Raw genomic sequence first — 26,839 nt, 5'->3', positions numbered from 1 at the left:
GCCTGGTGCTGAGCCCCAGCTGTAGGCGCCTGAGTCCTGGCCCCACACAGAGGATGGAGGCTGGCCTGGCCAGCCAGAGGATGGAGTGTCCTGCCGCTCCCTGCCCCCGTCTCCACTAAAGTGCTGCCAGTGCTGTGCTGTGCTGTGCCTGTCACCTGCAGCCCCGGTCAGGGCTTGGCACTCCACCCTTTGTAGAATGATTTCCTGTAATGGCCAGGGCCAACTTGGAGTGGCTGCTGGGGTCCAGCCAGGGGCTCAGTCTCATCAGCTGTCTGAGAGGCAGGAGGGGCTCCTGTGGAGGGGGCCGGGCTAGGCAAGCCGGGGGCAGAGGGTGGGGTCTTCCCACCAAGCAAGCCACCCACCCTCCTGGCCACACAGGCTGGCAGCCTGCACTGCCCTCTACAGGCCCTGGGCAAGTAGGAGGCCAGGCCGTGGTGGGGAGGCCACACCTGATTTCCCGCTCCCCCCTTAATGCCTCCCTGCCTGTGCTCCCTGGGGTGTGCCCGTGCCCTCAGCCCTCCAGACTGGGCCCACAGTTGCCACTGTGGACACCAGGCTCCCCATGCCAAGCCCTCCACCCTGGGACCACTGTCCAGAGGCACCGGCCCACAGCTGCAGGCTGCACAGCTCTGCGAGTGGCCGGGGTTGGGGGGAGCCTCTGGGTGTGCACGGAGCTAAGCCAGAGGGGGCCTGAGACCCGTGCCGCAAAGTAGCTCGGCTTTGCTCCGCGGCCTGGGCACCCCCCTTGCCTGCACGCGCACCTAATTCCTCTTCTACGACTTCACGCCTCCGTTGCGCACCTGCGTGCAGGTAGAGTGGCCGCGGGAAGTTTGGGGCGGGAGGTGCTCCGGCTCTCCCGTCGGCTCCGGAGTTCCGGAGGAGGTGGCGCCGCTGCGGGATTCCCCGGAAGGCGGGGCTGCCCCGCCCCGAAGCGAGGTCAGGATTGGGGCGGGACCCGGGTCCGAGCCTGAGGAAGCCGGAAGCCGAGCCCTCGGAGCCTCCGCCGTGGACCGCGCCCCTCTCTGGTGCGTGCGCGGGTTCCGCGTGCTGCGCCCTGCGCGGGGACCGATTGTGCAGGCACCTGCCTCCCCGAGTGGCCCACAGCGACCATGGGGACCGCCCTCGTGTACCACGAGGACATGACGGCCACCCGGCTGCTCTGGGACGAGTAAGTGTGGCCTGGGACGGGGGTTACGGGGAGGGGGCTCTGGCGCTCAGCTCCGTGTCCGCCCCAGCCCGCAGTGCCAGATCGAGTGTCCTGCGCGCCTGGACGCCGCGCTGAGTGGTCTGCGGCAGTGTGGTTTGGAGCAGAGGTGCTTCCGCCTGTCAGCCCGCAAGGCCTCCGAGGCGGAGCTGGGCCTGGTGCACAGGTCAGAGCCTGGGCAGGCTGCCCACTCCCCCTCCCGTTTCCTGTCGGGTGCGTGGGTGGGTGGATGACAGGCTCCGAGGCGGTTGGTGCACCCATCAGGATCCCCAGCCCCTTGCCCTGCCTCTGCCTGCCTGTTGCAGCCCCGAGTACGTGGCCCTGGTGCGGGGAACCCAGGCCCTGGCTGAGCAGGAGCTGCAAGCGCTGTCTGCACAGTTCGACGCTGTCTACTTCCACCCGGTGTGTGCCCTCTGTGCACACCCCCCACCCCCGATGCACGGTGCCCCTGGCCATGGCTGCCCCCCAGCCCCTTGTCCACACCTGTGACCACGGCCTGCACCTGTGTTCTGCTCCGGGGTTGGTTCCCTGCAGCCTGGTGGTGTGGGCACCCAGGTCGGGCGGGGGGAGGGGTGCTCATCTGCACACCTGCCCTGCAGAGGACCTATCACTGTGCCCAGCTTGCTGCGGGGGCTGCGCTGCAGCTGGTGGATGCCGTGCTGACCGGAACTGTACGCAACGGACTCGCCCTGGTGAGGTGAGAGCCACCCCTCTCACCGAGTGCCCCCACGATGGCCTCATGAGGGTCAGGGCTCCTGATGTGCCCTGTGTCCACTGCTGTCCCCTCCCCACCAGGCCTCCTGGGCACCACAGCCAGAGGGCAGCTGCCAATGGGTTCTGTGTGTTCAACAATGTGGCCATAGCGGCGCAACATGCCAAGCAGAAGCATGGGCTGCACAGGTGTGTAGCAGGCCGGCTGTGGGGGTGGGAGGCCCAGGACAGGCAGGAAGGGGTGAAGCAGGTGGCTGAGATCCCATCCAGCCCTTGGGTGACCCCTGGCGGTCTGTCCCCAGGATCCTCATTGTTGACTGGGACATCCACCACGGACAAGGCATCCAGTATATCTTTGAGGATGACCCCAGGTGAGCTGGGGGGACACAGGACCCCACTTTGAGGAAGGCGCACAGCCTAGCTGCCAAAAAATCCAGTGGGGGAAGACCTGGCCTTGCGCTCAGGAAACAGCCTGAAGCTGACCGCCGGCCCCGGCCGGTCGCCTGCAGTGTCCTCTACTTCTCCTGGCACCGCTACGAGCACGGACGCTTCTGGCCGTTCCTGCGAGAGTCGGACGCCGATGCGGTCGGGCAGGGGCAGGGCCGTGGTTTCACCGTCAACCTGCCCTGGAACCAGGTGCCCGTCCTCGGCCCCGGCCAAGCTCCCCCGCGTGCACCCCTCCACGCCCCACAGCCGTGGGCAGGGCTGCCCTGACGCCTCCCCTCCACAGGTGGGGATGGGAGACCCAGACTACATGGCCGCCTTCTTGCACGTGCTCCTCCCGCTGGCCTTTGAGGTGACTGGGCAGAGGGTGGGGGCCCTTGGGGCAGGCAGGTGGGAGGAGGACTGGGTGCCTGCAGTTCCACCGAAGGCTGGGGAGGGTTTGGAGCCACCTGGCCAGTGTGTGGACAGACCCCTGGGGCTGCGGGGTCTCAGGAGGGCCTGGCTTCCTCCCCAGTTGGCCTCCAGCCTCCTCCTTGCCCTCTCCCACCCGGCTCTGCCTACAGTTTGATCCTGAGCTGGTGCTGGTCTCAGCAGGATTCGACTCGGCCATCGGGGATCCCGAGGTGAGGGCCTGGCCTGGCTGGGGGGGGGGGCATTGGGGTCCTGGGGCTCAGGCCCCGTCACATCTGATGCTGGTTCCAGGGGCAGATGCAGGCCACGCCGGAGTGCTTCGCCCACCTCACACGGCTGCTGCAGGTGCTGGCTGGAGGCCGGGTCTGTGCTGTGCTGGAGGTGACTGTGGGGGCAGGGGCAGCAAGCCCAGACCGGGTCCTCCCAGCGATGCCCACCGCAGTGACACCTGCCCCCACCCTGTCCTCTCTCCAAGGGCGGCTACCATCTGGAGTCCCTGGCACAGTCGGTGTGCATGACGGTGCGGGCCCTGCTGGGTGATCCCATCCTGCCCCTATCGGGGCCCATGGTGCCATGTCACAGGTGCAAGGGGTGGCAGAGGATCCGAGGAAGGCGGAGGCTAGAGTGGGAGCTTGGTCTCATGGTCGCCCGCCCCCCACAGCGCCCTGGAGTCCATCCAGAGTGTCCAGAGAGCCCACGCCCCTCACTGGAGGAGCCTGCAGCAGCCAGGTCGGTGTAGCCGTGTTGGGGCAGACAGGGCTCACCGGGGCTCCCTCGATGGCCGGGATTCGGAGTCGCCTCCAGACGCAGCCTCCGGCACCTGCTCCCCTCCGCTGCCCGGGGCTGTGGCGTGTGAGACAGCAGCAGCTGCCCTGAGCTCCCTCCTGGACCGGCTGCGTCTCCGCCCCGTGCCTCCTGTCCTGACAGCCGCTGCCCTGACTGTGCCAGGAGCTGCCCGGCTCCTGCCCCCTGATGTCCTCTGCCAGGAGGAGTCGGCACCCAGGGAGGAGACAGAGGCCTGGGCCAGGTGGGCAGGGCAGGCCTGAGGGGAGGGCCCGGGCGAGCCGTGTGTCACCACTGTGTCCATGTGTCCCTCTGGCGTGCCCACCACAGGCCACACGAGGCGCTGGCCCAGGACAAGGCCCTCACTGCCCTTGGGAAGCTCCTGTACCTTTTAGACGGGACCCTGGATGGGCAGGTAGAGCCACCTGGGAGGGGCTGGGGTGGCTGGGGTGGCTGTGGGCAGGCCCACAGAGCGTAGCCTGTCTAGAGGGCTGGGTGGTGTCGGCTTGGGCCAGGGACCCTCCCGCAGTCAGCCGCAGGGGCTAAGTGCCCCCCACCTCAGCTCCTGAGCAGAGTCGGGCGTCTTGTTCGCAGAAGCGGAGCCGTCTGGCCTCAGAGCTTCAGGGAGGCTCAGCCGCAGCGCGTGGGCAGGGGCCGAGGGAAGAACGGGCTGTTTACCTGGGCTGGGGCTGGCCGGGGCCCCGCCCTCCACACTGTCATTCCACCCCAGGTGAACAACAGCCTCGTAGTCACCCCGGGCCCTGCTGTGGCGGCCACCCTGGACGTGGCCATTCGCCGAGGTCTGTCCCGCGGAGCCCAGAGGTGAGCTCCACCTCATCTCAGCCTCCATGGGCAGGGTCCGTGGGATCCCCCTGCCCCAGTTGACACGCAAGGCGGCCTGAGGCCGGTTCTTCCCCCAGGGTGCTCTGTGTGACCCTCGGACAGCTGGATCGGCCCCTGGACCTTGCGGACGATGGGTACGCGTCGGTCACGCATGTGTCCAGCCACGCCTGTGGGTTGACCCCTAGGGCTGACGGGGTGAGGGGGGACGAGGCCCTTCGGCAGCTGGGGCAGTGCCAGACAGGTCTCGAGCACTGAGGCTCAGAGCCTCTGCTGTCCGGCCCTGGAGGGTGACCCGCGCTCCTCCCCTGCAAGGAGGACCCTGTGGCTGAACAGCAAGGTCGAGGAGGCGGCCGCCCCGTCCATGTTCCACGTCCGCACACCACTGCCGGCGGTGAGCGGCTGCGCCCCCTGGAGGAGCAGGCGCAGGGTTGTGAGGGTCAAGCCCCGGGCCCCTTCTGGCCTCTGCTAACTCTGAGACTGGGGGGTGGGGAGGTCCCCCTGGACCGGACTGAGGCCTGGCCGCCGTCCCCACAGACAACTGGAGGGTTCCTGAACTGCGTCTTGGGCCTGGTGCTGCCCCTGGCCTACGGTTTCCAACCTGACCTGGTGCTGGTGGCTCTGGGGCCTGCCCACGGCCTGCAAGACCCTTGGGCGGCTCTGCTGGCCGCAATGCTGCAGGGGCCAGCAGGAGGCCGAGTCCTGGTCCTGCTGGAGGAGGTAAGGGGGGAGGCAGGGTGGACACGCCGTGGGTGGGAGGTGGGGAAGAGACCAGGGACCGTGTCCACCTCTGCCTCTGGCCCAGGAATCCGCACCCCGGCTTGCAAGGACCCTGGCCCTCGTGCTGCACGGACAGGCGCCTCCCAGCCTGGGCCCGTTCTCCATGGCCTCTCCAGAGGACATCCAGGCCCTGACCTACCTAAGGGGTCAGCTGCAGCCGCAGTGGAAGATGCTGCAGGACCCTTCCCGGGGCCCGCTCCCCGGAGCTCCGTGCAGCCAGCTCTGCGCCTCTTCGCAGCCCGAAGCGGGCCCAGGCGGGGACGGCGCCGCACACCAGCCTCCCGGAGCCGGCCGTTAGACATCGGCCGTCCCAGCCCTGCCCCGGGCGCCCGCCGCTCGCGCGAGTCGCACCGCGCCCTCGCCCCTTGCGCTGCCCGCAGTAAACGTCGGCGAAAACAAAAGTCTGCCTCCGCCTCTCCTTGAGCCCGCCCCGGCCTCCGCGTCCCGCACCAGCTTCCGGCCCAGGCCCCGCCTCCCTAGTGACGTGTTCCGGCGCGCCGACTCTAGCGGTCCCGGCCGTCGCGCGGCTGTGACGCTGCGCGGGCGGGAGCAGAAGCCGGGGGGTCTTCTCCCCGAAGGTGGGCGGGCGGCAGGACGCGGGGGCTCAGCGCAGGCCGCTGCTGCTCCTGGCCGCCCCTCCCGCGAACGTCCGAAAGCCCGCGCGCAAGGCCCGGGGCGCCACCCGCGCGCGAGTTCCGTTCGGTTTTGTCACGGGTCAGTGACACCCCCCCAGAGGTCAAGTTCTGAGGCAGAGGGGCGACGCCGGGGGCCGCCGCCCGAGGAGGAGGAGGCGGAGGACCGGCCCCGTCAGCTCCGTGCGGGGCAGCCGCGGCCCTCGGGGTCGGGCCCGAGCCGCAGCCCGGCCGCGCGGACGCGTCCTCCAACGGGCGGGGCGGCATGGCCAGCATCACCCAGCTGTTCGATGACCTGTGCGAGGCGCTCCTGCCGCCCGCCAAGGCGCGCCCGGGCCAGCGCGCGCTGAGCCGGCCGAGGGCCAAGCGGGGCCTCAAGCGGGTGGCCTACGACGCGCTGTTCGCGCACCTGTTCCGGGACGAGGCGCCGCCGCCGGAGCCGCCGAAGCTCCCGGTGAGAAACAAGATCCTCATGCTGTCCTTCGACTTGAGGGTGGGCGGCCTGGGCCCCGAGGCCGACCGCCTGGAGGAGCTGGTGGACGGACTGGAGGCGGCCGCGAGCGGCCCGCTGCGGGAGGTGCGCGCCGCGCTGGACCTGCTGGTGCTGCTGGCCGGCAGCGGGCCGCCGCAGGGCCTGCCGCGGAGACGGGGCTACTTCCTGGGCGGCCCGCACGTGCGGAGGCGCGTGCCCTACGGCGGCTACGGCTGCTGCGACCTGCGCGCGGCCGAGGCGGACGTGTGGGCCCTGCTCGCCCGGGAGGAGAGCCTGTGCCACAGCATGGTCCAGGAGACGCTGCAGGTGATGGACGCCGCCCCGGGCACCGGCCTGCCCACCCTCGGGCTCTTCTCGGGGGACGCCTGTGGTGACAGATTCGAGAGAGAGACCCGGGTGTCTCTCTTCGGCGCTCTGGTGCACAGCCACGCCTACGACATGGACGTCCGCCTGGACCTGCCCCCAGTGCCGGACAGCGCCGACCTCTCCGGACTGGCCATCAAGGTAGTGCGTGCGTGCGTGTTGCTCTGGCCTGTCCCGTGGGCTGTGGACGAGAGCAGGAGTCAGGCCGGGAGCTGAGGGGCCGGCTGCTGTCCCGCGAGGCCACGTGGCTCAGCCATCGCTGCGCCCAGGGTGCTGCTTGGACTCAGTGTGATTCAAGCGGCGAGAGCCGCGTTTCCCGCGGCCGTAGACTGCCAGGCTGTGAAGTGCGCCGGAGGCCGTGGTGTTACCCCGCGGTCATTTCACTGCTGCGCGTGGGCCTGCAGGGCCGGGCTGGGGTACATGTAGGACTTTCTCTGCCTACGATTTCCCGTGCAGGTGGAGGCTCTGGGTTAGAGAGGTTTCATGGCAGGGTTATTTTAAGTTTCGTGGAGCGTGTGGCTTTCGAAGCTGTACATTGATTTCCTTAATGGCGTAACTCTGCACCGGGTGGCGCACCTGAGCTGGAGAAAGGCAAAGAGCGTTTGGCGCTGGAGTCGGGCCCTGGGGGTTCCCGGGCGCCTCACAGGCTCGGGCACCGGGCGATGCGCTTCCCTCCTGTGCTCTCAGGTCCCTCCAAGCCTGGATCAGTGGGAGGATGAAGGGTTCCAGTCAGCGTCCAATCTGACCCCCGATTCCCAGTCGGAACCAAGCGTGACGCCGGATGTGGACCTGTGGGAAGCTGCGCTCACCTACGAGAGCAGCAAGCGGAGGTGCTGGGAGCGAGTTGGATGGTGGGTGCGCCTTCCGTTGCCTTCGAATGCTCTGCTCTGCCCCGCCCCGCCCCGCTTCGTGTGGCCATGGCCTCGGGGTTCAGCCAGAGTTCTGGGGGGTGAGCAACGCAGAGGGCCCCGACTCCTGCTGGGCCAGTAACCTCTGCAAGCCGGGCAGCCGGGCAGGTGTGTGGGCAGTGCCCTGGAGAGGTGCTCCCTGGGCTCGGGTGCTGACATCCAGAGGGGTTGGGAGCGGCCACTGTGGCTGGTGAGACGGCCTAGCGTAGCGGCCCGCACGGAGGCCACTCATCAGTTCCCGGGCAAGGCCCCTCCACTCATAACCTCTGCGTGTCTCTGCTGATCCAGTGCATTTCCCAAATGTTTGGTCCTGGAGCCCTCTCCACACCCAGCGCAGTGGTGATTCCGAGCAACGGAAGATCTGGGCTGGCCGGGTCCCAAGGGGTCCTCTGAAGCAGCTCTGGGCCCCTGCTGGCCTGGTGCGTGGGCCACTGTCCCCACTGACTGAGCCTCCTGGGACCCTGCTGGCCTGGTGCGTGGGCCACTGTCCCCGCTGACTGAGCCTCCTGGGCCCCTGCTGGCCTGGTGCGTGGGCCACTGTCCCCACTGACTGAGCCTCCTGGGCCCCTGCTGGCCTGGTGTGTGGGCCACTGTCCCCACTGACTGAGCCTCCTGGGCCCCTGCTGGCCTGGTGTGTGGGCCACTGTCCCCACTGGCTGAGCTTCCTGGAGGGAAGTTCCTGCAGGGGCCTGCTCCCTGCTCCCTGGCATGGTGACGTCGGCAGTTGTCCTGCCTTCTTGGGCTTCTGTGCCCTGTAGCCCCCTGCAGGGCGGGAGACCTGTTTGCCTGTCTTCAGCTCTCTGCTGTCTTCTCGCGTGTTTGACAGGTGGGCCTGCAAGTCAACGTGCTCTGCAGTGAACATTGGCTAGTGACGTTCGTTAGGTCCCGTTTTTCTTTTCTTCGTTTTTAAAAAGATTTGTCATTTTATTTATTTGAAAGTTACAGAGAGAGGTAGAGCTGGAGAAGGAGAGAGGTCTTCCATCCGCTGTTTACTCCCCAAATGGCTGCAATGACCAGAGCTGAGCTGATGCAAAGCCGGGAGCCAGGAGCTTCCTCCAGGTCTCCCACGTGGCTGCAGGGGCCCAAGGACTTGGGCCATCTGCCACTGCTGTCCCAGGCCATAGAGAGCTGCATCGGAAGTGGAACAGCTGGGACTCGAACCAGTGCCAATAAGGGATGCTGGCGTTCAGGCTGGGGCTTTAACCTGCTGTGCCACAGTGCCGGCCCCAGGTCCTGTTTTTGGGTCAGTGTTGAGGAGATGAGACTGCCCACCAAGCGACTGTGCTCATCACCTGTTGTGAATGCACTGGTCCTCTTGCTGTCCCCCCAGCACTGAGGGACACCTGGTGGTTTCCCGTGAGGACCACAGCCAGGGCTCCCCTGGTGTTTTAATTTAGGACGTTCGGATGGGGGCACCTTCAGCCGTTGGGGGACACACAGATGGGAATGCAGACTTTCTTAGGCCAGGGAAGTCATGGAGCGAGAGTGCAAGTGCTCCAGGGCCTGAGGCGGCACCGCTGTGGAGTCCAGGGTGTGATCTGACAGGTTTGCCAGGGGCTGTTCTCGCTGGTGGCTTTCCAGCAGTGGGCACAGGTTCTGGAGGTGGGGGTGACTCAAGCAGTGACAGGCGGTCAGTGGGGTGAGGGCAGCGGGAGGAGGACACTGGGGTCAGCTGTTGTGTGGACCACAGTGAGGAGCTTGGGGGTGGAAGTAGACGCTGTCGGTGGTGACTGAGCCCTGCTGTGCTGGGAATGTCCAGCCTCACATTCAGACCAATGCTAGCGCCACGTGAGGTTGTAAGAACTCACGACTGGAGGCAGCGTGCCCAGTGACCTGCTGAGTAGAGTTGAAGACGGGGTCAGCAGGTGCACAGCCGCCATCACACACACATAGCCACGTAGCGGCTCGGCCAGAGTTCGCCTCCCAGGGTCCTCCACAGCCCACTCTGGTTGTAAGCCTGGTCCTAAGACCCCTGGCACTGCAGGTGGGCCACCCTGAGGCTGTGGCCCAAGTTCATTTGGCAGATTTTTGAGCCTGTTTCTGTTTAAATCCCTCCTCTGGCAGAAGCTTCTGCCTGTTCACGCACACTCCAAGACACACTTGGCGCTCGCCTTACGACCCCATCAGGGGCACCCTCCCCTTGTCATCCGGAGGTTGTGGGAGGCTGTGGGCCGCAGCTGAGTCTTTCAGAGGCTGCAGTGGTTGGATTCTCTGTCACCCGACTGGGGGAAGCGTTGAGGGTTGTGGGCGCGTGTGGGGATCTGTTGTTCCCACTCAGTGGCCTGGGGTACTGCCTGTGGCTCTGTGGTCTGCTCCGCCAGCCGTCACGGGGGACCTGGGCAGCATGGGTGGTGGGCAGTGAGGTGGCGCCCATGACCTGCGCAGCTGTCCTGAGGTCCTCCTTGGGGTGACCAGAGGACTGCAAGGGGGTGTTCCTTTCTTCACTCCCTCTTGCACTCAGAGGTCTGGGCTCTGGACTGGCCTCCCTCCAGCCGTGTCTGAGGCAGCGGACGTGGCCAGTGCCACCTTCCAGGAACTTCCTCTGGGTCTCCATGGATGGCAGGGGCCCAAGCACTTGAGCCATCTTGCGCTGCTTTCCCAGGCCATAGCAGGGAGCTGCGTTGGAAGTGGAGCATCTGGTGCGTGAACTGGCACCCATGTGGGATGCCAGGAACACAGGCAGCAGCCTAACCCGCTGTGCCACAGTGCCGGCTCTTTATTCTTTCTTTCTAAAACTGAAAATCCCACCGTGTGCACAGATCACATTTTGTCCATGACTTGGGTTTATTTCTAAAGTAAGAATATGTTGATTAAGTTGTCAGCCCAAGGACCGCTGGTGTGGGCCACGGCCACTCTTCTGGTTGGACTGGTGGGGGCACTCCTTCTGCTCCCTGGACCCCAGGCATGTGCCCTGGACACGCTTCTGCACAGCTGTCCCGATGGCCTTGCTCAGGGCCAGCGCAGAGCCTGGCTGAGCCAGCTGCAAGGTGGGCTGTTGGTCGGTGTTCCTCACATGGTGTTGTTTTGATTCGCTCTCTCCTGTTCATGCGCGCACAGAGCTTTTCGCTCCGTCTGCTCACCCTCCTCTGTCTCCTCACAGCCCTCCTGGCCACAGAGAGGAGCCCTACCTCACCGAGGCGGGCAGGGATGCCTTTGACAAGTTCTGCAGGCTCCGCCAAGGGGACCTGCAGGTGCTGAGCGGGGGCCTCCTGCAGGCCCCGGTGCCCCTGCAGGTGGAGGAGCGCGAGCTGGTGAAGGACGTGCTCAACATCCTGATCGGCGTCGTGTCCGCCTCGTTCTCCCTCTGCCAGGTAGGACGCACGCGCGGCTGTGGGGCTGTCCCGTGTGGATAGCTTGCCGTGTGCCAAGCAAGGCCGGAGCACTTCATGGGGTGGGGGTGAGGCCCTGTGCAGGAGTACAGGGAAGGCCGGCTCCGCAGGCTGCTGCTGGTTACAGCCGGTCCTCTCATTTTGTTTGAAAATATCTTTTAAGATTGATTTATTCGAGGGACTGGCATTGTAGCATAATGAGCAAGAGGCCGCCTGCAGGGCCAGCATCGCGTGTGCACGCTGATTCAAGTCGCGGCTGCTTCATTTCCTTCCAGCGCCCTACTAGTGTGCCTGGGAAAGCAGGCACCTGCACCGCATGGGAGACCCAGCTCCGGTGGCCATTTGGGGAGTGAACCAGCAGATGGAAGATCTGTTTCCCTCTCTCTTTCCCTGTCACTCTGCCTTTAAATAAATAAATCTTTTTTGTTAAGAGTTATTATTTATTTGAAAGGCAGAGTGACAGAGAAAGAGATCTTCCATCTGCTGGCTTATTTCCCAGATGCCCACAGCAGCCAGGGCTGGGCCAGGCTGAAGCCAGGAGCCAGGAGCTCCATCCAGGTCTCCCGCGTGGGTGCAGGGCCCGAGCATCTGTGTCTCCCAGGGTGCATTAGCTGGGCGCTGGGTCACAAGTGGAGTAGCCGGGGCTCCAGCGTGGCATGTGGTGTGCACTCCGCCTCAGTGCCTGCCCCATCCACATCCTTTCAGAAACTTAATAGAAATAAGGTCGCAGTCTTCAGTGAGACGGCAGCCCGTTCTGGGGAGAGGGCTGACCTCGTCCTGCATGTGCCGTCCTTGCTGCAGATCAGCTGACTGAACCTGAGAGTTTATTTCTGCGCTCTGTTCCGTTTGTGTGTCTGACCTATGAGTACCGCAAGGTTATGTTATTCTACATTCTTATTTTCTTTTTATTTGAAAGGTGGGGAGACACACAGAGACAGACAAGGAGGCAGAGTTCTTCTGTTGGCTGCTTTACTGCAAATGCCTTTAATAGCTGGGGTTAGGGCGTGCCATAGCCAGGAGTCCAGAACTCTCTCCAGGTCCTACTCAGGGTGGCAGAGACCCAACTACTTGCGCCATCACCTGTGCCTGCCAGGTGTGCACCAGCAGGGGGCGGGACCCTGGGGCTGGGCTGCAGGACTTCCGAGTGCGTCGTCGCTTCCTGCCAGGCGCCTGCCCTGGTGCTGCGCTGTTCTGGTGACTGTAGGTTTGCAGGGGCTTTGAACTGGGGAAGTCTGAATCCTCCAGCTAAATTCTTCCTTTTCAAGACTGACGGATATTTGGGGTCTCTTGAGGTCCTATATGAATTTTAGGATAGATTTTTCTGTTTCTGCAAAAAATGCTGTTAAGACTTCATAGGTCAGGGCTGGTGCTGTAGCGTAGTGGGTAAAGCCTTTGCCTGCAGTGGTGGCATCCCATATGGGTGCTGGTTCAAATCCCAGCTGCTCCACTTCCTTTTTTTTTTTTTTTTTTTATTTGACAGAGACAGAGAGAAAGGTCTTGCTTCCATTGGTTCACCCCCCAAATGGCCACCATGACTGGCACTATGCTGATCCAAAGCCCGGAGCCAGGTGCTTCCTCCTGGTCTCCCATGCGGGTGCAGGGGCCCAAGCTCTTGCGCCATCCTCCACTGCCTTCCCAGGCCACAGCAGAGAGCTGGACTAGAAGAGGAGCAACCGGGACTAGAACCCGGTGCCCATATGGGATGCCGGCGCCACAGGTGGAAGATAAACCAAGTGAGCCATGGCGCCGGCCCGGCTGCTCCACTTCCAATCGAGCTCCCTGCTATGGCCTGGGAAAGCACTGGAAGATGGCCCAAGTCCTTGGGCCCTTGCACCCACGTGGGAGACCCAGAGGAAGTTCCTGGCTCCTGGCTTCGGATCAGTGCAGCTCTGGCTGTTGCGACCATCTGGGGAGTGAACCAGCGGATAGAAGACCTCTCTCTCTGCCTCTGCCTCTGCCTCTCTGTAACTCTGCCTTTCAAATAAATAAATCTTAAAAAAATAAGACTTGATAGGGACCGGGTTGAGACCGTGGGTCACTGCCGTTCACTCGTGTGTCCGTGTACTTAGTCTTAGTTGCTTTCAGTAATGTATCGTTTTCAGTGTGAGAACTTTTTACTTCCTTGGCTAAATTTATCTCTAAATGTTGTGTTTTTGCTGTTGCTAATGTGAATTAAATTTTCTTAACTTTTTTTCAGATTTTCATTTTTGGTGTATAGCAATACGGTCGTTTTTTGTGTATTAATCTTGTAGCCTGTAGGTTTACTGAATTTGTTTTATAAACACCACACACTCCTTTTTAAAATTTATTTATTTTATTTGAAAGGCAGAGTTACAAAGAGGCAGAGGCACAGAGAGAGAGAGAGAGAGAGAGAGAGAGAGAGAGAGATCTTTCATCTGGTGGTTCACTCCCCAAATGGCTGCAATGGTCAGGGTTGGGCCAGGCTGAAGCCAGGAGTCTGGAACTCCATCTGAGTCTCCACATAGGTGATAGGGGCCCAAAGACTTGAGTTACAGAGAGGGCAAGGGAGAGAGAGAGAGAGAGAGAGGGGTTTTCCATCCACTGATTCACTCCCCAAATGGCCATAATGGCCAGGGCTGAGCAAGGCTGAAACCAGGAGCCAGGACCTTCCTCTGCGTCTCCCATGTGGGTGCATGGGCCCAAGCGCTTGGGCCGTCTTCCGCTGCTTTTCCAGGCACATACGCAGGGGGAGCGGGATTGGAAGTGGAGCAGCTGGGACATGAACCTGTGCTCATACCTGCTACGCCACAGTGCTGGTCCCTCCAGTATTATATTGAATATAAGTCCAGCAGCAAGCATCCTTGTCTTTTTTCTAAAGCATGTTTTACTTTATTTGGTGGGGCTGGGCCAGGCCAAATCCAGGAGCCATGAACCCCATCTGGGTCTCCACGTGAGTGGCAGGGGCTGAAGCACTTGGCCCGCCACCTGCTGCAACTCCGTGCATCAGCAGGAGGCTGCGTTAAAGCCCAGTAGCCGGAGCTTGAACCAGGCACTCCGATATGGGACGCAGGCGTTGCACATGACGGCTGAAGCCACTGAGCCACAACTCCTGCCCCATGTTTTATTTCTGAACTTAAGGGAAATGCTTGCAGTTTTTCATCATTGAGTTTGGTGTTTGTTATAGGATTTTTTTAAAAGATTTATTCATTTATTTGAAAGAGTTACAGAGAGAGGAGGAGAGGCAGAGAGAGAGAGAGGGAGAGGGGAAGAAGTCTTCCATCTGCTGGTTCTCACCCCAGATGGCCGCAACAGTTGGAGCTGTGCTGATCAGGATCCAGGAGCTTCTTCCGGGACTCCCATGCGGGTGCAGGGGCCCAAGGACTTGGGCCATCTTCTACTGCTTTCCCAGGCCGTAGCAGAGAGCTGGATGGGAAGAGAAGCAGCCAGGACTAGAACCAGGACCCATATGGGATGCCGGCACTTCAGTCCAGGGCGTTAACCTGCTGCGCCACAGCACTGGCCCTGTTGTAGGATTTTCACGTGTGGCCCTTATGTTGAGCAAATTCTCTTTGATGAGCATTCCTAGTTCCTGGAGTGTTTTCTCTGGTAAGGGTGCTGGGTTTTGTTAAATGCTTGTTCTTCACTGATTTCCCCTCTCCCGGTCAGGGTGACTGGTGGGCTGCTCTATGCTGAGTTTTCCCAGTTTCCTGGAATACACCTCGCCATGGCTTGTGACCCTGCTACTGTTCTGTTGGCTTCGGTTTATAAGTATTTTATTGAGGATTTTAATAAAGACTTAGATATTACTTACTTGAAAGGCAGAGTTACAGGAAGAAAGAGAGGTATCTTCCATCCCCTGTGTCACTTTCCAAATGGCCTCAACATCCAGGTCTGCTTAGGACTCAAGCCAGGAGCCAGGAGCTCCATCCTGATCTGCTTCACGGGTGGCAGGAACCCAAGTCCCTGGGCCGGTGTGTGCTGCTTCCCAGGTACGTTAGCGGGAAGCTGGATTGGAAGCCGAGCAGCCCCGAGTCACCCTGGCGCTCTGACTGGATGCTGGCTTTGCCAGCAGCATAACCCACTGTGCCGCAGCACCGGCTGCCACACGCATCTTCTGTTTTGGTGCAGGCATCTACGGCTGTACCACCCCCGCCCGGCTCGGCACTGCTTTCGCCACCTCCCCTGCTTTCGTTGTGAGGGCAGTGCTGTGGGGAACCTGCCACGACAGGTCTCTGGCTCAGCTTCCAGTGCCGCCTTCGCCACGCCCCTGGGAGCTGCATTTTCAGCTGTGATGGCTTCTGCCGCGGGAAGGGTGTCTGGGTGGGGTGGGCGTTGTGGCGCACAGGTTAAGCTGCTTTTGTCGTCAGTGTCCCGTTCGGGAGCTCATGCCTTCCCATCCAGCTCCCTGCTAATAGCCTGGGAAGGCAGTGGAAGATGGCCAGGTGCTTGGGCCCCTGCACCCACGTGAGAGACCCTGATGGAGTGCCTGGCTCCTGGCTTCGGCCTGGTCTTTGTGGCCATTTGAGGAGTGAACCGGTGGATGATTTCTCTCTTCCTCTGTAGCTCTGCCTTTCAGATAAATAAATCTGGTGTTTGCTTTTTGCTTTGGGAGCTTGCTGTTGGAGGGTCTTGGGGGCCCAGTGGGCAGGGTGATGATTGGGTGCGTGGATGGCTGCACCCTGAGGGTCCACGGCCCCCGTGCCCTGCCCTGCAGCTCACACAGGCCTTCGTGGTGAAGCGCGGCGTCCACGTGTCGGGAGCGTCCCCTGAGAGTGTCGGCAGCCTGCTCTCGGAGGTGGCCGAGTACGGCACCTGCTACATGCGCCTGAGCCGATTCTCGCTGCAGCCCGTCTCAGACTCTGCTTACAGCAAGGGCCTCGTGTTCCAGGTGCGGCCCTTGGCTCCATGAGAGCTGTGTACACGGCAGCCTCCCTCTGTGTCCTCAGGAAACGCGGTACACACGTCTGGGCCATGGGTGGAAGGAGGCAGGTGTGGGCAGTGTTGGGAGACCTGCAGGGAGGAGGAGGTACTGCAGGGCAGGTGCAGGCAGGGGGCAGCTCCTGGGTCGATGCGTAGGCGCTCGAATGTCGGCTTCTGTGCCGAGCGAGGCTGCCTCCCGCCACTGTTTCTTCCTGCGGATTGCACCTTCAGGTGCTGAGAAGGAGCCCACAGGCGCGTGCAGGCTTGGCCATGTGAGGACAGGTGTGCCTACGAGAAGGGCAGCTGTGGGGCTGGAGGAGCTGGGCTGCGTGAGGTGCCTTCAGCTTGGGGGCTGCGACGCCTTACTGGGGCAGAGGGATGTGATGAGGGTTAGACTTCAGACAGGTGGGCTGGGGAGGTGGGTGCAGTGGGACCGGTGTAAAGGAGGAACCCTGAGGGCTGCAGCCAGTGGGGAGGGGTCAGACTGGGCACCCAGGCTGGCAGTGGGGCCAGTGAGGGGAAGCTGAGCAGGGTGGGCTCTGGGAGGTGTGCCCAGACAGGCCCAAACAGACAGCTCCTGGGGTTGGTGGTAGAGCTGTGCTCCTGGTGTCGTAGTCTCAGCATGGCCTGAGGGCTGTGTGTGGCTTAGGGTGCTGGTACCCACAGGCCCTGTGGCCAGGCAGTTAGAGCGCCTGTGCCCAGGTCCAGCTGCCTTCCCCAGCGTCGCTCCCCGGGTCCCTGGTGCCAGTGTCCCTGCAAGGACAGGATCTTGGGGGTTGTCCTCACTCACAGCTGGGCTAGTGCGGCTGGACCTGGCTGGCAGGTGCCCGCTGCTCGTGCGATGTGGAGGCAGAACCCTTCCCCAGCACCTGGGAGCCGTGGCCATGCCGGTGTCCCGGCTCCTCCCAGCCCTCTCCCTCCCGCAGGCCTTCACCAGTGGCCTCAGGAGGTACCTGCAGTATTACCGGGCCTGCGCCCTCTCCACCCCGCCCACCCTGAGCCTCCTCACCATTGGCTTTCTTTTCAAGAAACTGGGCCGGCAGCTCAGGTGAGCTAACCTGGACTTCAGGGAGTTGTGTGGGGGGGGCAGTGGGGGCCAGCTCAGCTGCCTGGCCGGGGGCCGTGTGGGGGCCAGCTCTGCTGCCTGGCAGGGGGCTGTGAGAGCAGTCCTTGCTTGTGAGCCCAGCGGAGGCCCCTGGGCTCCTTCCCAGGCAGCAGTAGTATCTCATGGACGTGGCCTCTGGTGCCCACCAGCTGGCTGTCCCTTGGTGAGTGTCCAGAGACATGAGAGTGGGGGGCTGCGGGCCACTGGGGAGGTGGGAGCTGTGAGGGTGTGGGGCCCCCAGGGCTGGTTGTCAGAGGTGGTGGGGGAGGTGGGGCCTAGGGAAGGGGGTGTCCTATGGCTCCGTTGTGTGGAAGTGGTGAGGGGCCTTTGGGGGTTTGGTCGTCCCGGCCTGAGTAGGCATGAGCTGGAGGTGGAGAGGTGGGGTTCTAGGTGTGGGGTGAGCAGTTGTGAGTCAGGAGGAGCTGGAAGGGTCACAGGTCAGGTGGGTATGTCAGGGACGTCTAGGTGGGCAGCGCAGGGGCACGGGACCGGACAGGCATCCTGGAAGATGGGCTGTCTCCCCTGGTCTGACGCGGTCTCTGGTCCAGGTACCTGGCTGAGCTCTGTGGCGTGGGCACCGCGCTCCCAGGGACCAGTGGAGGAGGACCCAAGGCTGCATTTCCTACTGTGAGTTGTGTGTCTGCGTCCTTGAGTGTGGTGGCCTGGTCAGCCCCAGGAGGGGGGCTGAGTGTGGCCCCTTGGTGTGCGGCCCTGTGGACTGACTGGCCTCCCCTGCCCTCCGCAGGGCGTGAAGCTGCTGTCCTACCTCTACCAGGAGGCCCTGGACAACTGCAGCAACGAGCACTACCCGGTGCTGCTGTCCCTGCTGAAGACGAGCTGCGAGCCCTACACGCGGTGGGTTGCCCGGCACGGCGGGGTGGGCTGTGCACACGAGGGGCGTGCCCGCCTCGCCCCTGACCCCTGCTGGCCCCGCAGGTTCATCCATGACTGGGTGTACAGCGGGGTCTTCAGAGACTTCTATGGGGAGTTCATGATCCAGGTGAACCACGAGTACCTCGGCTTCAGAGGTGCGTGGCAGCGGCTGGGCTGGGCTCTGTGCCGTGGGCCCGGGGTCGGCGGTCGCCGTCTCAGCCACCCATGTGTTCCGCCCCACCTGCAGACAAGTTTTACTGGACCCATGGCTACGTGCTCATCTCCAAAGAGGTGGAGGACTGCGTGCCCGTGTTCCTGCGGCACATCGCCCACGACGTGTATGTCTGTGGGAAGACCGTCAACCTGCTGAAGCTGTGCTGTCCGCGGGTGAGGGCCTCCCAGCTCCACACAGCTGGGCCTGTGCAGGGGAGGCCGGGCGAGCCCGCGTTCCCTCACACCTAGGAGACAGAGGTCAAGGCTGCTGTCTGTTAAAGACTTGGGAGGCGGAGTTACAGACAGAGAGGTCTTCCATCCACTGGTTCACTCCCCAAATGGCCACGGCGGCTGGAGCTGTTCCAATCCGAATCCAGGAGCCAGGAGCTTCTTCCCAGTCATCCACAGGGGTGCAGGGGCCCAAGGAGTTGGGCCATCTTCCACTGCTTTCTCAGGCCACAGCAGAGAGCTGGATCAGGAGTGGAGCAGCCAGGACTCAAACCTGCGCCCACATGGGATGCTGGCACTGCAGGTGGAAGTGTTTTTTTTTTTTTTTTTGGTTAAGATTATTTATTCAAGAGGCAAAACTATAAACAGAGAGAGGGAGAGAAAAGTCTGCTCCACTGGTTCACTCCCCAAATAGTCCTAACGGCCAGAGACAAGCCGATCCAAAGCCAGGAGCCAGGCGCTGCCTCTGAGTCTCCCACGCAGGTGCAGGGCCCAAGCACGTGGACCATCCTTCCCTGCTTTCCCAGGCCAGTGCAGAGATCTGGGTCGGAAGAGGAGCGAGGAGCAGGTGGCACTGAACCGGCGCCTCAGATGGAGCCTAACCTGCTATACCACAGCGCTGGCCCCAGAGACCAGAGCTTCTGAAAGGCTGTTTGCAGGGCGTCAGTCCTGTGTTACAGGGTCCAGGCAGGGGCGTCTGAGACGCCTCCTGCGGCTGGGGCGATGTGCCCGGGTTCAGCAGTGAGCTGTCTGAGAACCCCCTCCTGCCCTGCTGTGCGGCTCACCGCGGCGCTCTCTCTGCTGGCAGCACTACCTCTGCTGGTCCAACATCCCGGTCCCTCGCATCTCGGTCATCTTCTCCCTGGAGGAGCTGAAGGAAATCGAGAGGGACTGTGCTGTCTATGTGGGCCGGATGGAGAGGGTGGCCCGCCACAGCTCCGTCAGCAAGGAGGAGAAGGTATGTGGCCACACGGGCGGCGGGCTTCCCTGTGCCCCGCCTCCTGGGCTCCCGGTGGCGGTGGGGGTGGGGGTGCCCGGTGTGGCTCCTGGGTGAGGACACCACAGGCGTCAGAATGAGCTGGGCCGGGGCTTTGCCCTGTCCTGTGGGGCTGGTGGCCTGACCTGTGCCCCAGCCTGTGCTGACCTGGACGGCTGCCTCGGCTCTTCCCTGGGCCCTGCAGCCGAGGGCTCTGCGCTGGCGTGGCCTCTGCACGAGCGGCCCTGCTGCGCCTGGGAGCAGGGCTGTGGGTCCCCTGGGGACTCAGCGAGCAGGTGTTGAGCGGGAGACCCCCTCTGGGGCTGGCATCTGGTGGGCAGCAGGGAGACCTGGCCAGGGGCAGACCTGAGAGGCTTCTTTCTCTAAGACCCCTTGTCCTCGTTCAGGGCGGGTCACACCACCAGTGGCCTGGCGCCAGCCTGTCACAGCCTGGGTGCGCGGTGTGGGGTGGTGGGTGTCCCGGGCCGTCCCACGTAAAGAGGGGAGAAGTTGGTGCTTTGCTCACTGATGACCTTTTCCAGGAATTACGCATGGAAATTGCAAAGCAAGAACTAATTGTCCACGCCCGGGAAGCAGCGTCACGGGTCCTGAGCGCGCTGAGTGGTGAGCCCAGCCCCGAGTCCTCCCCTCTGGGTCCCGGCCCCGCTGGGCGCTCCGCAGACCCTGTGCCTCTCGTCGCCCCGACGCAGATCGGCAGAAGTCGGAGCAGATGGCCGTGGACGCCCAGAAGCGAGAGCAGTTTCAGCGGCTGAAAGAACAGTTTGTGAAGGATCAGGAGGTGGGTAGGCCCAGCCCCAGGGGTGCAGGCCCTGGAGTCCTCGGTAACCAACGGCTGTGTGTCACGCAGCGGCGTCTCGCGGCGAGACAGGAGGAGCTGGATGACGATTTCAGCTTCGCCCGTGAGTTCCGCGACCGGGAGAAGAGGCTGAAGGCCCTGGAGGAGGAGCGGGAGAGGAAGGCCAGGTGGGGCTGGTGGGGGGAGAGGAAGCCAGGTGGGGCAGGTGGGGCAGCTGGGGCTGGGGGGGAGAGGAAGGCCAGGTGGGGCAGCTGGGGCTGGGGGGGAGAGGAAGGCCAGGTGGGGCAGCTGGGGCGGGGGGGGGGGGGGGAGAGGAAGGCCAGGTGGGGCAGCTGGGGCTGGGGGGAGAGGAAGGCCAGGTGGGGCAGCTGGGGCGGGGGGGAGAGGAAGGCCAGGTGGGGCAGCTGGGGCTGGGGGGAGAGGAAGCCAGGTGGGGCAGCTGGGGCTGGGGGGAGAGGAAGGCCAGGTGGGGCAGCTGGGGCGGGGGGGAGAGGAAGGCCAGGTGGGGCAGCTGGGGCGGGGGGGGGGGGGAGAGGAAGGCCAGGTGGGGCAGCTGGGGCTGGGGGGAGAGGAAGGCCAGGTGGGGCAGCTGGGGCTGGGGGGAGAGGAAGGCCAGGTGGGGCAGCTGGGGCGGGGGGGAGAGGAAGGCCAGGTGGGGCAGCTGGGGCTGGGGGGAGAGGAAGGCCAGGTGGGGCAGCTGGGGCGGGGGGGAGAGGAAGGCCAGGTGGGGCAGCTGGGGCTGGGGGGGAGAGGAAGCAAGGTGGGGCAGCTGGGGCTGGGGGGGAGAGGAAGCCAGGTGGGGCAGCTGGGGCTGGGGGGGAGAGGAAGCCAGGTGGGACAGCTGAAGTGGGATGGGGAGGCCAGGTGGGGCAGCTGGGGCCCGGTGGGGCTTCTGGCAGCAGAACTTGCCCCAGAAAGACGGGTGTACTGAGCCCAGAACAACACCTGGCCTGTCACCGGGGGGTGATGGCCTCTGCTGTTTCTGGATGTCGTCAGCTGTCCTGTGTCATCTCTGGTTTTCTTTTCTTTTCTTTCTTTTTTTTTTTTTTTTTTTTGGACAGGCAGAGTTATAGACAGAGACAGAGAGGAAGGTCTTCCTTCTGTTGGTTCACCACCCCCCCCAAATGGCTGTTATGGCCGGCACGCTGCACAGATCCGAAGCCAGGAGCCAGGTGCTTCCTCCTGGTCTCCCATGGGGTGCAGGGCCCAAGCACTTGGGCCATCCTCCACTGCCTTCCCGGGCCACAGCAGAGAGCTGGCCTGGAAGGGGAGCAACTGGGACAGAACCGGTGCCGCAACCGGGACTAGAACCCGGTGTGCCAGCACCGCAGGCGGAGGATTAGCCTAGTGAGCCGTAGCGCCGGCCCTCTGGTTTTCATGAGTTAGAATCTGGCACCATCCATGCACTGGATTTGGTGTCCTGACTCTGTCTAGCTTTAGCGACTCCTGTTTATTTTGAAAGATGTATCTATTTGAAAGAGTTACAGGGAGAGAGAATCTTCTACCTTCTGGTTCACTCCCCAGATGGCTGCAAGGGCCAGGACTGGGCCAGCCAGGTGCCAGGAGCTTCATCTGGGTTTCCCACATGGGTGAGGGGAGCAAGTACTAGGACCATCCTCCATGCTTTCCCAGGCCATTAGCAGGGAGCTGGATCAGAAGTGGAGCAGCTGGGAGTTGAACCAAAGCCCATATGGGATGTCAGGTGTTGAGGCAGCAGCTTTACCTGCTACACCATGGCAACGGCCCCTATTTATTTTATTTATTTATTTTTTTGACAGGCAGAGTGGACAGTGAGAGAGAGAGACAGGGAGAAAGGTCTTCCTTTACCTTTGGTTCACGCTCCAATGGCCGCTGTGGCTGGCGTACTGCGCTGATCTGAAGCCAGGAGCCAGGAGCTTCTCCTGGTCTCCCGTGTGGGTGCAGGGCCCAAGCACTTGGGCCATCCTCCACTGCACTCCCGGGCCACAGCAGAGAGCTGGACTGGAAGAGGGGCAACCGGGACAGACTCCGGCGCCCCGACCGGGACTAGAACCTGGTGTGCCGGTGCCGCTAGGCGGAGGATTAGCCTAGTGAGCCACGGCGCCGGCCGGCCCCTGTTTATTTTAAATCTGGTCCAGCAGAGAGGTGGGCATCTGTGGTGTCAGCTTGTCCTTAAGCTGGGAGGAGAGCTGGACCCTTGAGGGGCTGGCTCCATGTTGTCATGAAGCCCCTTGTGGAAGGCCCGGTCCCTGCATGCCCTGGCCTAGTCTTGTGGTGGCGCCAGGGAGGGTGTGTGCGGCTGCATGCGTGGGAGTGGACATCCTCCTCTTTACACGTGGAGACCTGGCCTGCAGCTCCCGTGTTGGAGGGGCCAGGCCAGGCTAGAGCCCAGTTGGTTGAATCTGGCAGACCACGCCCTGGGCTGGGTGGGCTCCGCGGGTGTTTCTGCGTTAGTGCTTGGCTCTCCGCAGTTTCCCCTGCAGGACAGAAAAGGCCTTCTCCACAGCTTGGAGAGTGAGGCCTCGTTCCCAGGAGACTGGGCCCCCACTCCCTGCTCGGCCCCTGTGTCAGGCTGTGTGGATTCTCACTCGGGTGTTTGTGCAGCAGACGTGTGTCTGTCCCGGCTGGGCAGTTTGTCCATCAGTGCTGCTCGGTGGAAGGCTCCTGCCCAGCCACTGGCAGGAGCAGATGGAGGGCAGGGGCCTGGGGAAGCGGCACTGTCCCAGATGAGGGCAGCTGCTGGGTGGCAGTGACCGTGGTGACAGTGTCCCCCGGCGCGGCCCCAGGCAGGCGCTGGAGGACCACTACAGCACGCTGTCTGCGGAGGCGGCTCGGCGGGAGCAGAAGGCGCTCTGGAGAACCCAGAGGCACCGGCTGGAGAGTGCGCGGCTCCGTTTCCTCCTGGAAGACGAGAAGCGCATCCAGGTAGCACAGGGTTCAGGTGACAGCTCTTCGGTGTCTCTGGGAGGGGCCGCTGGTCGTGCAGGTGCAGGGAGGGAGGACTTGTGTCTGCGCAGCTCCCTGCCGGGTCTGGCCCAGGGGCGCGTTGCGGAGGCTGCGCTGGCCCCCGTGCAGCTGCTGCTCTCCGGCGGGTCTTACTGCAGGGGATGCTCAGAGACGTGGCTGAGAGCTGCAAGCCCCAGGGGCCGCTGGGCGCCGTCCCGCGAGTGCACTCCCAGGTCAGTGGCCCAGGGCGCCCTAGGTGGGTCTGAGCTGAGCCGTGTGCACCTGGTCTGCCCCATCCCCACGTCCGATTGTCTGGCTGTTGACTGTGGTGGCGGAACCAAACCTGGGGAACAGTGGTGGCCGGCTGGGAGGAAACGTGAGGCCACACAGGGCCCGACGCGCGTGTGTTTCAGGTCGTGTCTCCAGACTGTGAGCACCCAGACGGAGTCCATGGCTGTGACCCGGGGCCTGCAGCCAGGGGTTCCCCAAGCAGGCCACGTGGGCCAACACTGCCCCCTGTCGAGGCCCCAGCAGTGGGAGCCAGGCAGGAGGAAGAGGCTGTGTGTGTGGAGGAGGCATCACCCGCAGGCCTTAGTCTGGGAGACTTCCTACCCTCAGGCTCAGGGCAAGAGCCGCCTGCACAGACCCAGACTCCTCTCCTGGAGGAGGCCCTGCAAACCATCAGCTCTGCCCTGCCCCCCACAGCCTCTGGGGAGACCCCTGCTGCAGCCAGCACACAGCCCTCCCCCCGACAGGAGCCGGACCTTAGCACTGCCCTGAGGCCACCTGTAGCCACCTCACCTTCGCAGGGGCCCCTCCCAGCTGTGGCAGGTAGCTCAGGGGAGGAGCCCTGGCCATGGGAGGGACCTTCAGGGAGGCTGGGTGCCCACGTGCCTGACACGCAGGTGGCCATGCCCCTCCCACACCCACTTGGGCATGTTAGTCCCCAGGAGGAAAGCAGCTGTCCTGGGCACGGGTCAGGGGGCAGTGACTCCACAGGCAGCTTTGCTTCCGGAATGGCTCCCGCCCGGCCACGGTGGAACACCCACGGGCACGTGTCAGACGCCAGCATCAGGGTTGGGGAGAACGTGTCGGACGTGGCTCCCGCCCGGCCACGGTGGAGCACGCATGGGCACGTGTCAGACGCCAGCATCAGGCTCGGGGAGAACGTGTCGGACGTGGCTCCTGCCCGGCCACGGTGGAGCACCCACGGGCACGTGTCGGACGCCAGCATCAGGGTTGGGGAGAACGTGTCGGATGTGGCTCCCGCCCGGCCACGGTGGAGCACCCACGGGCACGTGTCGGACGCCAGCATCAGGCTCGGGGAGAACGTGTCGGACGTGGCTCCCGCCCGTCCACGGTGGAGCACCCACGGGCACGTGTCAGACGCCAGCATCAGGGTTGGGGAGAACGTGTCGGACGTGGCTCCCGCTCGGCCACGGTGGAGCACCCACGGGCACGTGTCGGACGCCAGCATCAGGCTCGGGGAGAACGTGTTGGACGTGGCTCCTGCCCGGCCACAGCGGCATGCCCACAGATGTGCCCCTCAGTCCCATCTGATGCTGAGGGCGCGCTCCCCAGAAACTGAGGCCACTGTTCCTAGTCCCAGCCCCACGGTGTCCCAGTCAGGCCTCAGCCTGGGAACACAGAGCCCTGCCCTGGAGCAGGAGAGCAGTTTCCAGACATCGCCCTGGGCCCTGGCTGGGCTGCACACCCTTACAGACGGCGTCCCCAAGGAGCCAGGTCAGGATGTGGCTGCGGGGCCGCGGGGCCTGGGAGGGAGCAGTGCTGGCCTTCCCGTCCCTGCAGCAGGGTGTGGGCCTCAGATTCCCTGTTGTCCTTGTGCCCACGCAGGCCCAAGGAGTGGGGACACGGAGGATGTCTCTCCAAGTTGTCTTCCGAGCTCACAGGTCAGGTGGACGCTGGCTGGGGGCCTAGGTTACCCTGGGGGGAAGGGAAGTGGGCGCAGGGTGCTGGTGGGTGGCAGCTGTTCAAGGGTGACTTTTTCAGGGACGCTCAGCTGCCCAGAGCAGCCCAGGCTCTAGTGAGGCGGAGGCGCAGGCAGAGGCGGCCCGGCGCTGGGACAGGGAGCAGGCCTACCTGGCAGGCCTGGCCAGCCAGTACCACCTGGAGCAGTATCCAGACAGCTATGAGGCCATGTGTGAGTGGGCTGGCTGGGGGGAGGAGCCCTGGGCCAGCACATCCCCCGGCCACCGGCGACCGTCTGTTCTGTCCCCACAGCAGAGCCTCCGGCCGCCCACCTCATACATCACCTGCTCCCCCGGGCCTTCGCCCTCCCCGTAGACCCGCAGGTACAGTCGGCCGTGGATGAGACCGCCGTGCAGCTGAGCGAGCTGCTGACGCTGCCCGTGCTCATGAAGCGCTCCCTCTCAGCCCCGCTGGCCGCCCAGTGAGTGCCCCCCGCCCCCCCCTCCCCCTGCCCGCGGGCCACCCTGACGCAGACCCCGCCCCCAGCATCTCCCTGGTGAACAAGGCGGCCGTCGACTACTTCTTCGTGGAGCTGCACCTGGAGACGCACTTCGAGGCGCTGCGCCATTTCCTGCTGATGGAGGACGGGGAGTTTGCCCAGTCCCTCAGCGACTTGCTGTTTGAGAAGGTGATGCCTGGACACGCGTGTCGGGGGGGGAGGGCCCAGCTCTGCCTGGGTGGCCTGGTGCGTGTGGGGCTCCTCTGGACGCCTGTCCCTTCCCGCCTCAGCTCGGGGCCGGGCAGACGCCCGGGGAACTCCTCAGCCCCCTGTCTCTCAACACGGCCCTGAGCAAGGCCCTGCGGTGCAGCCTGCACGGGGACGCCCCGCACGCCGCCAACCTCTCCTTCGCCCTCAAGTACCTGCCCGAGGCGTTCGCCCCCAACGCCCCCGACGTGCTGAGCTGCCTGGAGCTCAGATACAAGGTGAGCGGCGGCCCTGTGGCGGGCAGCGGGGGCCGTGCCGGGGCCGTGGGTGCTGAGCTGGGCTTCCCGGCAGGTGGACTGGCCCCTCAACATCGTCATCACCGAGAGCTGCCTGAGCAAGTACGGCGCCATCTTCTCCTTCCTGCTGCAGCTCAAGCTGATGATGTGGACGCTCAAGGACATCTGCTTCCACCTCAAGCGCACAGGTGAGGCCCCCCCAGAGCCCCGCCCACCCGGACCCCCCCCCGCCCCGCCTCACCCTCTGCCTCTTGCAGCCCTGCTGAGCCACGCGGCCTGCTCCGTGCAGTTCCGGCAGCTGCAGCTGTTCAAGCACGAGATGCAGCACTTCGTGAGAGTCACGCAGGGCTACGTCGCCAGCCAGATCCTGCACGTCAGCTGGTGTGAGTTCAGGGCCCGGCTGGCCGAGGTGGGCAACCTGGAGGAGCTCCAGCGTGCTCACGCCGAGTACCTGCACAAGGCTGTCTTCAGGTGAGGCGCAGAGCACCTGGGCCGTGGCGCCCGTGTGCGGGCCCAGCCCACTGACAGCCCTGCCTCCCCAGGGGCCTGCTGACCGAGAAGGCCGCCCCGGTCATGAACATCATCCACAGCGTCTTCAGCTTAGTGCGCAAGTTCCGCAGCCAGCTCATCTCCCAGGCCTGGGCCCCGGCGGCCGGCCCCCGCGGCTCCGAGCACCCCAACTTCGCCCTCATGCAGCAGTCCTACCAGGCCTTCAAGTACTACTCCCACTTCCTGTTCAAAGGTGAGGCCTGCCGGAAGGGCAGCCCAGGGTGGGGGGCGGCAGCCACGCGGGTGGCAGCTGAGCGAGGCCTGACCCCTCCCCAGTGGTGACCAAGCTGGTGAACCGCGGCTACCAGCCCCACCTGGAGGACTTCCTGCTCCGCATCAACTTCAACAGCTACTACCAGGACGCCTGAGGTCTGCCCTAATAAAGCCGCGCTTGGCCGCCCGCCTCTCTGTCCTGCATGGGGGGGGCGGGACGGCAGAAAGGA

General features: G+C 63.9%; 2 protein-coding genes across 6 annotated transcripts; both read left to right on the top strand.

Moving 5' to 3' along the window:
* Positions 1-970: 970 nt before the first annotated feature.
* Positions 971-5,574, top strand: HDAC10 (histone deacetylase 10). Of its 3 annotated transcripts, none has more exons than XM_051839213.2 (18): positions 971-1,168; positions 1,236-1,370; positions 1,510-1,606; positions 1,804-1,901; positions 2,000-2,104; positions 2,218-2,286; positions 2,425-2,551; positions 2,646-2,711; positions 2,923-2,982; positions 3,062-3,115; positions 3,246-3,352; positions 3,432-3,797; positions 3,884-3,968; positions 4,284-4,375; positions 4,474-4,530; positions 4,709-4,787; positions 4,931-5,113; positions 5,199-5,574. In XM_051839213.2, the coding sequence occupies exons 1-18, from the start codon at positions 1,110-1,112 to the stop codon at positions 5,469-5,471; spliced, it is 2,112 nt and encodes a 703-aa protein (XP_051695173.1). In that variant the 5' UTR covers positions 971-1,109; the 3' UTR covers positions 5,472-5,574. The 3 variants fall into 3 exon arrangements, with proteins under 3 accessions (XP_051695173.1, XP_008249685.2, XP_069909178.1); XM_008251463.4 differs by having other exon boundaries at positions 3,062-3,151; XM_070053077.1 differs by lacking the exon at positions 3,246-3,352 and adding an exon at positions 2,874-2,876 and having other exon boundaries at positions 2,646-2,719; positions 3,062-3,151.
* Positions 5,575-5,687: 113 nt separating this feature from the next.
* Positions 5,688-26,796, top strand: TUBGCP6 (tubulin gamma complex component 6). Of its 3 annotated transcripts, XM_070053070.1 has the most exons (25): positions 5,688-6,802; positions 7,349-7,512; positions 10,670-10,880; positions 15,574-15,747; positions 16,706-16,827; positions 17,433-17,511; positions 17,630-17,739; positions 17,821-17,912; positions 18,005-18,144; positions 19,007-19,156; positions 19,717-19,798; positions 19,885-19,973; positions 20,043-20,158; positions 22,757-22,895; positions 23,075-23,149; positions 23,330-24,659; positions 24,771-24,826; positions 24,927-25,077; positions 25,158-25,326; positions 25,392-25,533; positions 25,635-25,829; positions 25,903-26,035; positions 26,105-26,318; positions 26,390-26,589; positions 26,673-26,796. In XM_070053070.1, the coding sequence occupies exons 1-25, from the start codon at positions 6,071-6,073 to the stop codon at positions 26,762-26,764; spliced, it is 5,157 nt and encodes a 1,718-aa protein (XP_069909171.1). In that variant the 5' UTR covers positions 5,688-6,070; the 3' UTR covers positions 26,765-26,796. The 3 variants fall into 3 exon arrangements, 2 of the variants coding, with proteins under 2 accessions (XP_069909171.1, XP_069909170.1); XM_070053069.1 differs by having other exon boundaries at positions 23,330-24,826; XR_011380340.1 differs by lacking the exons at positions 25,903-26,035; positions 26,105-26,318; positions 26,390-26,589; positions 26,673-26,796 and having other exon boundaries at positions 23,330-24,826; positions 25,411-25,533; positions 25,635-25,772.
* Positions 26,797-26,839: the final 43 nt, after the last annotated feature.

Source organism: Oryctolagus cuniculus, chromosome 11 (assembly GCF_964237555.1).
Source record: "Oryctolagus cuniculus chromosome 11, mOryCun1.1, whole genome shotgun sequence".
NCBI lineage: Eukaryota > Metazoa > Chordata > Mammalia > Lagomorpha > Leporidae > Oryctolagus > Oryctolagus cuniculus.
Note: the sequence above shows the minus strand (reverse complement) of the source record. Positions and strands in the feature narration are given on the sequence as shown.

Excerpts from the sequence above, each read along its gene's own strand:
- HDAC10 (XM_008251463.4), top strand. The coding sequence starts at position 1,110 with ATGGGGACCGCCCTCGTGTACCACGAGGACATGACGGCCACCCGGCTG. Across the intron at positions 1,371-1,509 it reads GAGCTGGGCCTGGTGCACAG|CCCCGAGTACGTGGCCCTGG; the intron begins GTCAGAGCCTGG and ends TGCCTGTTGCAG. Across the intron at positions 1,902-1,999 it reads AACGGACTCGCCCTGGTGAG|GCCTCCTGGGCACCACAGCC; the intron begins GTGAGAGCCACC and ends CCTCCCCACCAG.
- TUBGCP6 (XM_070053069.1), top strand. The coding sequence starts at position 6,071 with ATGGCCAGCATCACCCAGCTGTTCGATGACCTGTGCGAGGCGCTCCTG. Across the intron at positions 25,327-25,391 it reads TCAGCCCCGCTGGCCGCCCA|CATCTCCCTGGTGAACAAGG; the intron begins GTGAGTGCCCCC and ends CCCCGCCCCCAG. Across the intron at positions 25,534-25,634 it reads GCGACTTGCTGTTTGAGAAG|CTCGGGGCCGGGCAGACGCC; the intron begins GTGATGCCTGGA and ends TTCCCGCCTCAG.